Source organism: Oryctolagus cuniculus, chromosome 2, assembly GCF_051225735.1.
Source record: "Oryctolagus cuniculus isolate XC-2025 breed Fujian yellow rabbit chromosome 2, ASM5122573v1, whole genome shotgun sequence".
Lineage (NCBI taxonomy): Eukaryota > Metazoa > Chordata > Mammalia > Lagomorpha > Leporidae > Oryctolagus > Oryctolagus cuniculus.
Genome location: NC_142868.1, coordinates 97,698,677 through 97,713,430, shown reverse-complemented (window position 1 = coordinate 97,713,430; position 14,754 = coordinate 97,698,677). Strand labels below are relative to the sequence as shown.

General features: G+C 46.7%; 1 protein-coding gene across 1 annotated transcript in view; it reads right to left on the bottom strand.

Moving 5' to 3' along the window:
- LOC138848529 (uncharacterized) overlaps positions 1 to 14,422 on the bottom strand; it is a 111,238-nt gene extending 96,816 nt beyond the window's left edge. The window contains exon 1 of the mRNA XM_089327372.1: positions 14,063 to 14,422. Within this exon, the coding sequence (XP_089183498.1) occupies positions 14,063 to 14,149 (87 nt within the window). The 5' untranslated portion in view covers positions 14,150 to 14,422. The remainder of the gene's footprint in view (positions 1 to 14,062) is intronic.
- Positions 14,423 to 14,754: the final 332 nt, after the last annotated feature.

Below are 14,754 nucleotides of genomic sequence, written 5' to 3'. Positions count from 1 at the left end.
GGCGAAAAGTTGAAACCGGAAGCTGAAACGTGAGCCTGGTTGGGATCCGTCTGATTAGCCCGGGGAGCAAAGGACGGGAAGCCAAACCGTGGGGCGGAGACGTACGCTGGGTTGAATTCGCCAGGCTAGCCCGGGGAACTTAGATTGAATGCTAGTGGCGGACACGTAAGCTACGCTGTGTTACTCGCGGAAGCCGCCGCGTGCAGAGAGAGCGTGCGGGGCACAAGTAGATAGGGAACGGGGCTGGCGAGGCCGTGGTTCAGACGCGCAAGGGTTAAGTGTGAGACCGCGGAGCGCGCGAAGCCAAGCCGCGCAAAGCCGGAAAGCCGCAGGGATAAGAGAAACAGAAGTTTAGAAGTAAAGTGAGAAATAGGAATGCTGGAAGATAGAAGTAAAATGGGAGAAATAGGAATGCCCGGAGATAGAGAAATAGAGAAATAGAAAGGCCTCCCCTCAACATGCCAATGTGAGAGCTTGGATTCGGTCTGCCTGATTGAGGCGATGAGCACCTGGGCGGCTAGCAGCTTATGCGCCGCAGGTCACCGAAGACAGGCACGAATTAACATCAGTAAGGCTTCCCCACAATACAACCATTAGGAGGCTTGGATTCGGTCTGCCTAATTAAGGCGGTAAGCGCCAGCAAGCAGCTCGACCAGAGTATGAGCTGCAGGTCACCGAAGATAGGCACAAACCAACACTAATAAGTCTCCCCCACAATACGGCAATGAGAAGGCTTGGATTCGGTTTGCCTGATAGGTTTTGTAAACACCTGCAGGCAGTTCTAGCAGAGCAGAGCATGCGCTGCAGGGCACCGAACACAGGCACGCATCAGCGCCTAAAAACCTCCTCACAACATGGCGAAGAGAGGACCCGGATTCGGTTTGCCTGATAGGACTTGTAAGAGCCTGTGGCAACTCTAGCAAGTAGAGCAGAGTGTGTGCCGCGGGACACCGAAGACAGGCGCGTATCAACGCTAAAAAATAAAAAGAAAGGGGGATCTGTGGGGAGCAATCCGGACTAGACTAAGTTACTTGAATTAGGACTTATTCTATGCATCTGCTCTCCCACAATATGGCGCTGGGAGAGAAGTAAACAGCTTCCGCACAGCTGCCTCCAGTTCAACTAATAAACTGTAGGACTTGCTCCTGATTGGAGGAGAGCAGCGTACTCGGCGTGTGGGCAGCCGAGTTGGGATTGGCGGAGGAGGACTATAAAGGAGGAGAGAGATGGCATGCACCGGGAACATCTATGGGGAACATCTAAGGGAACCCGTGCAGCCCCCGAGAAAGCCGGCCGGCGGTGTGCCGCTCCCCTGCGGAAGTGGGGAATGTGGCCAGGGGGAACTGCCCTTCCACGGAGGTGGAAGGGATAGTAGCCAACCCGGGAAGAACCAGCAGCAAACCTGGGGAGGGCCGAGCAGACAAAAGAACAGCGCAGGGTTCAGTGTCGTTCCTCCATGAAGAGGGGGAGCGACATAATGGTGCCGTGACTCGGATATGAAGCCTAGGCAGGGCTTAGTGTCGTTCCTCCACGAAGAGGGGGAGCGACATAATGGTGCCGTGACTCGGATAGGAAACCTAGGACGGATAGCAAACTTAGGAGGGAAGAAACGGGAAGAAACGGGAAGAATTGGGAAAATATCGGAGAGAGAGACTAGCAAACAGCCTAGGGAAAAGCCGGACGAAAAGGGTGCCGGAAGAAGCTATTGAAAGCCTAGGCATAGACTCGGATACGGACTACGGGGGGAAGCTGGGAGAAATCTCTAAGGTCAAAAGCGAAAGTGAAAGCTAGAACAAACAGACTCGGATGTGGACTGTGGGGAGAGGCCAGGAGAAATGAGGGAGGAATATTGTTGGAAGAAAACTTAGGGAAACATACCGGGTAGAGAAAAGTGTTAGAGAAATTGAAGCCGCGGGGGGCAGGCCGAGGCTGAAACGAAAGCCACTTTGGGATTCTCAAGTTAGCCCGGGAATAGGGGGCGAAAAGTTGAAACCGGAAGCTGAAACGTGAGCCTGGTTGGGATCCGTCTGATTAGCCCGGGGAGCAAAGGACGGGAAGCCAAACCGTGGGGCGGAGACGTACGCTGGGTTGAATTCGCCAGGCTAGCCCGGGGAACTTAGATTGAATGCTAGTGGCGGACACGTAAGCTACGCTGTGTTACTCGCGGAAGCCGCCGCGTGCAGAGAGAGCGTGCGGGGCACAAGTAGATAGGGAACGGGGCTGGCGAGGCCGTGGTTCAGACGCGCAAGGGTTAAGTGTGAGACCGCGGAGCGCGCGAAGCCAAGCCGCGCAAAGCCGGAAAGCCGCAGGGATAAGAGAAACAGAAGTTTAGAAGTAAAGTGAGAAATAGGAATGCTGGAAGATAGAAGTAAAATGGGAGAAATAGGAATGCCCGGAGATAGAGAAATAGAGAAATAGAAAGGCCTCCCCTCAACATGCCAATGTGAGAGCTTGGATTCGGTCTGCCTGATTGAGGCGATGAGCACCTGGGCGGCTAGCAGCTTATGCGCCGCAGGTCACCGAAGACAGGCACGAATTAACATCAGTAAGGCTTCCCCACAATACAACCATTAGGAGGCTTGGATTCGGTCTGCCTAATTAAGGCGGTAAGCGCCAGCAAGCAGCTTGACCAGAGTATGAGCTGCAGGTCACCGAAGATAGGCACAAACCAACACTAATAAGTCTCCCCCACAATACGGCAATGAGAAGGCTTGGATTCGGTTTGCCTGATAGGTTTTGTAAACACCTGCAGGCAGTTCTAGCAGAGCAGAGCATGCGCTGCAGGGCACCGAACACAGGCACGCATCAGCGCCTAAAAACCTCCTCACAACATGGCGAAGAGAGGACCCGGATTCGGTTTGCCTGATAGGACTTGTAAGAGCCTGTGGCAACTCTAGCAAGTAGAGCAGAGTGTGTGCCGCGGGACACCGAAGACAGGCGCGTATCAACGCTAAAAAATAAAAAGAAAGGGGGATCTGTGGGGAGCAATCCGGACTAGACTAAGTTACTTGAATTAGGACTTATTCTATGCATCTGCTCTCCCACAATATGGCGCTGGGAGAGAAGTAAACAGCTTCCGCACAGCTGCCTCCAGTTCAACTAATAAACTGTAGGACTTGCTCCTGATTGGAGGAGAGCAGCGTACTCGGCGTGTGGGCAGCCGAGTTGGGATTGGCGGAGGAGGACTATAAAGGAGGAGAGAGACGGCATGCACCGGGAACATCTATGGGGAACATCTAAGGGAACCCGTGCAGCCCCCGAGAAAGCCGGCCGGCGGTGTGCCGCTCCCCTGCGGAAGTGGGGAATGTGGCCAGGGGGAACTGCCCTTCCACGGAGGTGGAAGGGATAGTAGCCAACCCGGGAAGAACCAGCAGCAAACCTGGGGAGGGCCGAGCAGACAAAAGAACAGCGCAGGGTTCAGTGTCGTTCCTCCATGAAGAGGGGGAGCGACACTTTTCATTAAGATGACTATCATGACTGATAGCAACACAACAAGATGATAGGACTTTTGTAGCATTTGGACATTTGTATTGATAGCATTTTATATCATCATAACATTTAGTACCATTTCACATCTTGACACTACCTTTAATATAACCCAATTAGCCTAATTAGTTGATGTCTCTACAAGATGAAAGAAATATCCTTTGACATTTCCAGGGACCCAACTGGAAATATCAAAGTCAAAAGAATTTGGAACTTTATTTTTTGAATGCCTGCAAAGAAGCCAAGAAGGCTTAAAATGTCTGGTAGAAATAGGATCCCTTAACATCTTAATGTAATATAGGCCAGACTTGATCATTGTTCAAAAGTGATCCCTCAAATGCTTTAAAATGAGCATATAATCAAACCACAACTCATTAATAAAGACTCAGGTGTTTTTAAACAATTGATCTCTTTGGTCTTTCTCTAAAATGGAAAAGTAAAACCTTAAATGAGTTAGCACACAGAATCATCTCATAATTTGAAGCAATTTTAACAGAGAAATAGAGAAGAAAAGAGAGCTTACTGGAGTTGGTAGAAAACTGACAGAGTCATCAATTAAACAAAAAACTATTAAAAGGAGATGCTTTTAATCTATTTCAGAATTAGCAATTAAGACTATCACCAAATAGTTCTGCTGATTTCCTTGAGTTACATTTTGAATTGATCTTTTAAAAATCTCCAAATTAAAGATTTTCTAAATAAAAGAATATAGCAAATCTCAACCTTAATCTCAAGCAGTCTTGAATAATTTTCCATATATGATCATTTGTAAAAATATATTTGTTAACAAATTTAAATTACTTTATAGACTGTAAATCAGAGATTACAAAATAGGGCCAACACTGTGGTGCAGTGGGTTAAAGTCCCAGCCTGTGGCACCAGCATCCCATATGGGCAATGGTTCAAGTCCTGCCTGCTCCACTTCTGATCTAGCTCTCTGCCATGGCCTGGGAAAGCAGTAGAAGATGGCCCATGTCCTTGGGCCCCTGCACCCATGGAGACTTGTAAACAGCTCCTGGTTCCTGGCTTTGGATCAGATCAGATCAGCTCTGGCCACTGCGGTCATTTGGGGAGTAAACCAGTGGAATGGGCAATCTCTCTCTCTGGCTGTACCTCTCTCTGTAACTCTTTCAAATAAATAAAATTATTCTTTAAATAATCTTCCTATATTCAAGACAGAAATTCCTTCAAACCCAATATCCAGTTGAATTTTACAGCTGAACCAAAATTTCATGCATGAGACCATTATTTACCAAAGATATCTTTTTAGATTTTAAACTGAATTTGAGCCTAGTTTTTTATCCAGAAAACACCTTGGGCTAATAATGTCTGGTCAACCATCAGCTACTTGAAACTGTCTGAAACAACTACATCTTCAGGCAACTCCATGACTCCAAGGTTGACTGTGCCCAGTGGCCAGGGTGCCACAGATGAGTTACTCACTAGTGATTGTTCAACATCACATTAGATTTAATGAAGGAGGGCATTCATCAGAGCAGATGGGCACCTTCTTGTTGAAGAGATTCTCAATGAGGACAATCTAATAGGTGACAGAATGAAGTGCTAGTGTGGAGAGAGAGCTATGCCTGGAAATAGTAATGAACCCAGTTAGCCAGTTGGTTTGAGCATTATTCCACATAGGTTAGGAGAGCTAACTCCCAGGGTAATGTTTCCATGGGAGGGGCCCTTTATTTCCTTTCCACTCCTTGTGTGGAATATTGCTGGGTAGAGGGCTTCATGGGTGTGGAATTCCTGAAATTCCTACCAGGACTTTACAAAGGACTTGGTGGCCCTCTTGGTGGAGGTCATGAGAAATTCCAAGGTGGCCAGGTTAAAATAACAGGCAAGACTTTGTCTCCATGAAATATTAGCGAAGAGATTTTGGCTGCCACTAGACAAAGCAGGTGAAAAGATAGAAGAAGGCTAGGCATGGGGCATTCTTTCAAGTGAAGTTGCTCAGGACTTGCCACAGTTCTTGAGATTTCTTTGCTAGCACTGCCAAATATATTACTGGAGAAGGCTGGAACAGAGATTTTTGTCTTCATGTGAGAGAGAATCTAGATGTGATATAGAGTAGCAGTGCGAGATGTGGCTGCACTGTGTTAGGTTTTAGCATTTTAGGACTCATAGAAGGATAGGAAGTAGCTAGTTAAAGAAGTCTTTATGGGCCACTGCTGTGGCATAGGGAATAAAGCCTCCACCTGCAGTGCCAGTATCCCATGTGGGTGCTGGTTCATGTCCTGGCTGCTCCACTTCCAGTCCAGCTCTCTGCTATGGCCTGAGAAAGGAGCAGAAGATGGCCCAAGTCCTTGGGTCCCTGAATCCATGTGGGAGACCGGAAAGAGGTTCCTGGCTTCTGGCTTCAGATTGGTGCAGCTCCAGACATTGTGGCCATTTGGGGAGTGTACCAATGGAAGGAGGACCTTTCTGTCTCTCCCTCTCACTGTCTGTAATTAAAACTCTGAAATAAAATAAATAAAATCTAAAAAAAAAAAAAAGAGGCAGGCTAGAGGGGAATTGAGATTTAGAACCCATGAATTAAGCAAAATACAGCCTGAGGGAAGAAGGTCCTTTCACAGGGTGTCCCTCAGGAAAGAGTCACCCCAACTGAGAACCTAAGTTCTGAGTTCTCTAAGAGGAGACCATGAGAATCCCCAAGCTCAGACCAGTGTCCCAGTTTTGAGCTGTTACAGACAAGCATTTCCCCCAAGAGAAGGAAACTGACTAAACATGCCAGGCCCTAAGAGGGGGTGTGAAATGGCCCAACCAAATACCCCAGGCCCTAAAGGGAGGAAGAAGCCTCATGAGCATCGCCCCAATGTGCTTGAGGTGGCAGAGACCTCTCTTACCAATCCAGTGGGTTGAGAATTAGGTTCGCTGTGGCCTGCAGTGATGAGATCTGGCAAAGGCTCTGTGAATGCATTGAGAAATGAGAAAGTGCAAGCAGATGAGAAAGTGAGAGCATCTCTCAGGGCCATCTGAGTCAGAAGGGAAAAGGACATGGTGGGAAAGAGAAGGTGGGGGGGCAGAGACAGTAAAAAGGGAAAAGAGTTCAGAAAGGAGAAGAAAGTCTGGAGAAAAGTTGAAATGCACAGCTCTTACCAAAAAGATACGGGAGTGGCTGATTGAGGCTAGTTGCCATTCCCTCACTCCCCCCTCACATGGCACACCACATGTAAGGAGATGATATGAACTCACAGTCAGACTGAATTTATTCATAGAAAATGAACTTGCAGAAGTTGACCAGCTGCCAGTGTGCACAAAGACCAAACATGTGGCTGAAGTCCCAGACCCCAGTAGCCTGGGCCTTATTATATCTTAGGTGGGTTAGGGTAGAGGTGGAGAATAGCAGGTGGAGATGAGCTTCTCCATACAGGTTTTGCAAGTTTTTCAAGGGCTTCCAAACCTGGAGAAGAATGTAGGGGGTGAGGTGGGAACAATGTAGGATGTGAGACTGGACTGGTCTCTTGAAAGAAGGCAGGGGTAACAAGAACCTAAAATGACTGAAGCTTATGTCCTTGTCCCATCATAAGCCAAAGCCAAGAGTCCGGAACTCCATCTGAGTTCCCACACGGATGGCAGAGACACAAGCACTTGGGCTACTTTCCCAGGTGCATTAGTGTTGTGGGCTAGCTTAGGCTCAAACTTCAATTTCATGCTCTTGCCTTTTACTTAAAGAAGAATTCTAAGTTCAGGCACAAATACAACATGCAGCATGATGAGGCTTATTTATAGTGAGAAGAATTCATAGGAACAAATAGTCTTTATTAAAGCAGAGTGTGGCAGGAAGGGGAAAGACAGACTTCCATACCAGGCTCTTCTGTGTCCACGAGGGGAGAGAGAGAAAGCATGCATTCCCCTTCACCAAGCTTCTTATGAGCTTCCAAAAGGGCAGTGTTTACATAGTCTGCTTGACATGTGGGTGATAGGATTACATGGGGGTGGAGGAGGTATGGCTTTCAGCTCATGAACTATCTATCTACCTTAGTTTTTCCACATCATGAGCAGAGAGCTGGATTGGAAGTGGAGCAGCTGAGACTGCAACCAACACGCAGGTGGGATTGCTTGCATGTAGAGGTGGCTTAACCCATAGTGCCACAACACTGGCCCTGATATTGACATATCATTAACTAAACTCTATTTCATTTTCAATTTCTGTTATTGCATAATATACTTTTTCTGTCTTAGTAACCACAAATTATCATTTTAAAATCAAAATCTAGAATTTTAATTATAAAAATAATACTTGGGGGTGGCATTGTGATTCTGCAGGTTGAGCTGTTGCTTAGAATACCAGTATCCCATAACAGAAAGCCTGATATGAGTCCTGCCTGCTCTTCTGTTCCAGCTCCCTGATAATCCAGTTTCCTGGTAATGCACCTGGAAGGATAGACAGTGACCCAAGTGCCTAGATCCCTGTTGCTGTGGATTTGTTTCTGAGAGGAAGAGCGTGGTGGGGGAAAGAGGTGTAGAGTCACCACACAGACCCCGGGAGTCGGGTGAAAGCAGGCCTGAGGCAAGCAGTTGCTACAGCTGCTTATATAGCAAGGCAGCCAATCCAGTCAAGGGGCGGTCTATGCCCTAACCAATCACAGCCTGTTGCCAGGCAGTTTCTGAAACCATCCAATCACAGCCTGTTGTCAGTCAGGCTCTGTTGTCATGTGGTTTCTGAAGCCATCTAATCACGGCCTGTTGCCAGGCAGTTTCTGTTGCCAGTGGCCATCTTGGCATGACTTTCTCACCTTCTCATTCCACCACATTGATCCCTATCACCTATGTGGGAGACCCAGATGGGGTTCCTGGTCTCTGGCTTTATCCTAGCCCACCCTAGATATTGAAGCCATTTCTGGAAGAAAACAGTAGATGGAAGCTCTCTCTCTCTCTCTCCCTCAAGTTCTCCCTCTCTCTCTATCTACCTTTAAAAGTACATCTTCAGTAACAATACACATATTAGCTATTAAAGACTGCAGAAGAGTATAAAATGAAAGCATGACTCCCTTCATTCTATACTAGTCATATTTTCCAGAACAAACTACTCCTAACTATTTCTTATATTATCTTCTGAGATTTCTATATGCATATATACAAGAGTACTTTAAAGTATCATGAAAATGTAATCAAATGATTAAGTCTAATTTGCTGTAATTAATTTCTTTTTAAATTTTTATTTTTATTTATTTGAAAATCAGAGATACAGAGAGGCAGAGACAGAGAGAGTGAGAGTGAAAGTGAGGTCTTCCATCTGTTGGTTCACTCCCCAGATGGCCACAATGGCTGGAGCTGAGCAGATCCAAAGCCAGGAGCTTCTTCAGGTCTCCCATATGGGCACAGGGGCCCACGGACTTGGGTCATCTTCCACTGCTTTGCCAGGCTGTAGCAGAGAGCTGGATCAGAAGTGGAGCAGCTGGGACTTAAACAAGTGCCCAATGGGCACAGCAGGTGACAGCTTTACCTGCTGCACCACAGTACCGGCCCTTGTAACTAATTCCAAAGTCCATGCATACAAGAAAGTTTCAAAACCATTTGTGTAGTGTGTATTATGAAAAGAGGTGAATGAATTACAAGTTTTGCACCAAAATAATGTCATCTTTAATTCCATTTCTCATGAACTTTTTGATGTGCCTTCATAAAGATATATGTGCAGAGGGCTGGCATTGTGGCATAAATGGGTTAAACCACCACCTTTAATGCTGGCATCACTTATGGGCACTAGTTTCTGTCCCAGCTGTTCCACTTCTGATCCAAATCCCTGTTTATGTGCCTGGGAAAGCAGTGAAAGATGACCTGGTTGAAGCTCTTGGATCCTGGCCCCTGGCCCCTGGCTCCTGGCTCTTGGATTTGGCCTGGCTCAGCCCCAGCCATTGCAGCCACTTGGGGAGCAAATCAGCAGATTCACAGGGAGAGATGGAAGAGCTCTCCTTGCCTGTCTCTCTGCCTTCTGAATGAAATGACAATGAGTAAATACCACTTTATAAAGAGATACATATACATGTGTCCTTTTTTTACAAAGGGGCATTTTTTCTGTACCTTGTTTTACATAAGTACTCTGTCCCTACATCATTTTTCAGACCTATTACATATTTAGTATTTGACTATACAGATATACCATAATGCATTTTACCAATTCTCTGTCAATATACATTTAGGTTGCTTCTGTTTTATTCCCATCTTGAACAATACTACAAAGACCTGACTTGCTCTTTACATATTTGACCAAATATATGTAAGATAAATTTGCAGTTGAATCCTAGCAAAGGACATTAACATTTAAAGAACTTTGATCTGCTAAATTATCCTCCAAAGAGAGTACTGTGTTATTCTCCTGCCAATATGAGTGCAAGGGCCTGTTTCCCCACACCTTCCAAAAGTGTGTATGATCAGAGTCAAAATTCCGTCCTATTCTTCCAATTTCCCATTTCTTCTGCTCTCTGTCTTCAACTTTTCTTTCCCTCTTTTTAGGTCTCTGATCACACTTGGCTTTTGCCAAACTAATTGGTGAATATGTTCTGCAATTATTTCCTCTCTTCTTACCTTCTACACTGCTTTCTCTTACCCTCCAACCTCACTTTTCCTGCTCACAAACTTCCCTGATAGTTTCCCTGCAGCTCAGCCCAACTGAACAGAAAACAGGTGCTCGCTCTTTCCCTGGTCTCCCAACCTGCCATCCTCTTCAACCAACAGAGAATGTTAATCAGGAAACATGGGAATAATTTCATAGGAAATAATACTGCCTGTGGTGCTGGCATCTAATACAAATTTCTTATATAGGAGTATGCTTTTGCATTTAATTACACCCATTCTCTACTGCTTATAAACATTATCATATGAAAAAACAGAAATGTGAGTTAACTATATCAGAAATTATGTCAGAAATAAACTCTGAATTTTAAAAAGCTATAATATACATGGTTAATTTTGGCAATCTGCACAAATGACCTGCGTCCTATTACTTTTTGCTTTTGAGTACTTCCCAACCTCTACTGACCTCCACCTCCTCCCTCCTCCTTCACTCCTACTCCCTTTCTACATCACTGCCCCCTTTGCCGCTGAAGCTCTCTCCTTTTGGAAGCAGTCTTGTAGATTGACATTCAATCATGTGAGAAATGTTACTTATTTCAAAATGGTTCTGTAGGACAGGCCTGAATGGCATTTGATGGAAATCAACTGGCCTTCTAATAACCCTTAAATATGTTTCCAGCATACATGGGGCCAGTATTGAGGCATAATATGTAAAGCCACTGCCTGTGACACTGACATCCCACATGGGCTGTGGTTCATGTCCCAGCTACCCTACTTCTAATCCAGTTCCCTGGTAAGGTGCCTGAGAAAGTATCAGGATAGCCCAAGTGCTTGCGTCCATGCTCCTTCATGGGAAACTTGGATGACTCTCCTGGCTCCTGCTTTGACCCAGCCCAGCCCTGGCTGTTGTAGCCACTGAGGATGTGAATCAGTGGATGAAGATTGGTATCTCTGTGTGTGTGTATGTTTCTCTTTTCCTCTAACTCTGCCTATCAAATAAATAAATTTCTTTTAAAAAGTTTTAGAAAGGGGTCCACACTAATGGTGCAGCTAGTTGAAAACATCCCTTGCAACACTGGCATCCCATATAGGTACCAGTCCTGGTGGCTCCATTTCCCATCCAGCTCCCTGCCAATGGTCTGGGATCAAGTACTTGAGCCCCTACACCCAAGTAGGAGATCTGGCTCCTGGCTCCTGGCCTCAGTCTAGCACAGCAGAGGCTGTTGTGGCTATTAGGGAGTGAACCAGAAGATGAAGATCTCTTAGAATAGAAAAAAGAGGGGTCGGCGCTGTGGCACAGTAGGTTAATCCTCCACCTTCTGTGCTGGCATCACATATGGGCGCCAGTTCTAGTCCCAGTTGCTCCTCTTCCAATCCAGCTCTCTGCTGTGGCCTGGAAAAGTAGTAGAAGATAGCCCAAGTCCTCAGGCCCATGCACCCATGTGGGAGACCCAGAAGAAGCTCCTGGCCCCTGGCTTCAGATCAGCAAAGCTCTGGCCATTGCAGCCAACTGGGGAGTGAACCAGCAGATGGAAAACCTTTCTCTCTATCTCTCTCTCTGCCTATAACTCTACCTCTCAAATAAATACAAAATCTTAAAAAAAAAAGGAATAGAAAAAAGATTAAAATTAAGAAGAATAAAAAAGCCCCTCTCTCATTCTGCCTTTCTATTTAAAAAAGTTTTAAAAAATTAAAAAAAAGAAAACTGACCACAAATATTCTGACTCAATTTGACATACGATGGAGCCAAGAAAGCTACTGCTGACTTTGTCTAGTGCCTCCTCAATCCCTTTCTGCAGAAAAAACAATTCCTCTTGCTTTCCAAGCACCCAAAGCCAAAATGACCAATGCTACCCAGTTTAACTCCATTAAGGCTGCTCCAGCATTGAAGGAAAGAAGGAGGAAGGGACACAAATGCACAGTGCTTTAGATCATAGTTTCAGACCAGAGTCTCATGGCTGGGGGGTGGGTGCTTTCTCAAGATGGAGTCTCAGGTGCTCCAAAATGGAGTCCCTACTGTCCAGGTGTTACTTCATTACCAGCTTATGCATCTCATACAAAATATTTCTCTCTTACACATTTTATAAAACTTGCCAGAAACCTATAGCCATGAGGGGAAGGATGTGCCAAGGACAGCCAGTTAGCCTGATGAGTCTAAGCATCCTGTTCTCAGCTTTTTCCAAGTCATATTAACAGGCAAACAACATGGTTGCTCAGAAAGTGGTCTTACAGTTGTTTCATGGGTGTGAAGCAGCTCTTCCCACCAGAAACACAAAAATGCTGGTCCACTCACAAGCACTGTGATAGGGAGGGCACTGGGGAAAAGGTCACAAACAACACACTGGGGCTGAGAGGAGAAATGCTGTCACCCTAACACCCTCTATCCAGAAATCACTTTCTGTGTTTACTTCCTAGATGGCCTCATTATGCTAAATGAGTTTCATAAACTGGTAATCTGGTGACAATGACATTCTATCAGGACACTGGAATCACTCAGTTATTCATGTGAAAACTGCATTACACTGAAACTCACTCAGCAATAGTTTTCAAGGTCACATCTACTCTACATCTCTGTGGGGGGAGAGGTGAACTTTTTTTCTTTCCCCTCTTATTTTTGACCCCTCCTCCCATTAACAACTTGTATAGATGCTTCCACAGACCACAGTCTTTATGAAAATGTAGAACTAATATCGTCCTATGTAAAAACATGTCACGGGTTAAACACAGAACCCAAAATAAGACAAGTAACTGGACTTCTTCATTAATTCAGTGTGGGGTCCAGCACTGTGGCAGAGTGAGTAAAGCTGCCCCCTTCAGTGTCCACATCCCATATGGGCCATGCCAGGTAGATTGTTTTGAAAGGGAGGGGGGAATTTTTTCTAAGTCCCAGCTACCCCACTTCCAATCTAGCTCTCTGCTATGACCTGGGAAAGCAGTAGATGATGGCCTAGGTCCTTGGGCCCTGCACCCAGTGGGAGACCCAGAAGAAGCTCCTGGCTCCTGGCTCCTGGCTCCTGGCTTCAGGTCAGCCCAGCTCTGGCCATTGCAGGCATTTGGGGAATGAACCAGCAGATGGAAGACCTCTCCCTCTCTCTCTGCCTCTGCCCCTCTGTATCTCTGACTTTCAGATAAATAAATCTTTTAAAAAAAAAAAGTATGGACTGTAAGATAATCATCCTGGTGGAGCACTGGGTGACTGCAGAACTGGGCAGAGAAAGTGCTACTTTTCTGTATTTGTGTTTATAGTTCTCCACTTCATGCAAGTCCAGACTAAAATAGCTCCAGTTGTTGACTCGCACAGTTCACTCATTCTCCGTGACAGGCAATAGCAGTTGACATCCTTCCTAACAGGAGAAGGAAGAAGGGCTGACGACAGAAATTGAAAAGCAAACAATTAAATCATCAGCTAAGATTCTGCGGCCTCAAACTCCAGATTGAAAAGTCTGCTAACTAAACACGGAAGAAGGATCAACCCGCAAAGTTACTGCTCACCCTTCACGCTGTTCCCTCTGGCGAAAAGCTCAGCAGCAGGGCCACCGCTGCCAGATGTGTCCATGGGGAATCCAATGGCCCGATGAGGTGCAGAGTGGGGGCCATGGAGCAGCTCCTATTCTGCCCTCCTTCCCACCCCTGTAGCCTCCCGCACTCCTCTGAAGGCCACTGAACCCCGCCCCACAGAAGCAGCAGCCAGAAGGCATTCCATGGGAGCCAGGATTATTTAAATAGAGCGAACTGGGAGCTTCATGGCCTTCCTTCCCCGCCCTCTCACCTGCCCCGCTTGTGCAGTTGTCCTGACCGGTGCTCTCTGTTTTGTAACCACCACATAAAGCACATTAAGGAAAATTTGAGCAAGGTAACACGTGGGCCGGCCTGCACTAGGAGGCTGGGCAGTGGCAGTGGGAGACAGGAGAGCCAAGGTCCCAGCCCTGACCATGCCCTGGGAAGCCACCAGGATCACTGAGAAGCAAGTGAGCCACGTGGCAGAGCCACCAGCCGCCCTCTCACCCACCCCTCTCCCACACACGCATAGATGTTCCTTCCTGTTCTCCATACTTGCCATGGAAAGTCCCGGGAGCCCGTCACCCTTCTTCAGGACACTCAGGGAGCAAAGCAGAGAGTGTGGAGCAGAAAAAGTCCCCGGCATGTGGGACCCACAGGCGGCAGCTGAAGAGGCACAGAAGCAGCGGGTGGCGGCTCAGGGTGTCTCTGCAGACTTCCTGGGATTGTACGTGCAGAGCAAGAGTGGCAGTGAATGTGGGAGAAGGAGCAGCGTGGCCTCTCAAGCTGACTCTGATTCTTGAATGAACTTCCTCTGTTCTCAACTCTGCGCCAGAGGGCAGGTACTGACATGCGCAAATGCTGGCACAGGTACTCCCACGTCCACACGCACAGGCATTCGGAACGCAGAATACGTCAGGGCACCTGGTGACTCTGGGAAATGGAGTCCAGGCCATGCATTTCTAGAGACTGGAGGGCGATCCCCAAGGGCTTCAGTGTGGAATGGATGGAGAAATACTGGCCAGCAGGGGGCATTCACTCTGTTCACATCCCCTCTTCTTTTCCTTCCCACCCCAAAATCTCAAGGATCAGTTGGTGTTCTTTCCTGAATCAAATCTTAAAGTGTGGCACTCTCTTCTGTAACTGATCCCAAATCCTGGCTCCTTCATAACCTCTGTCTTCTTCCAGAAACATCTTACTGGTTGCATTGTTCCTGGAAACTTCTTTCAAATAATAAATGATTATGAAAGC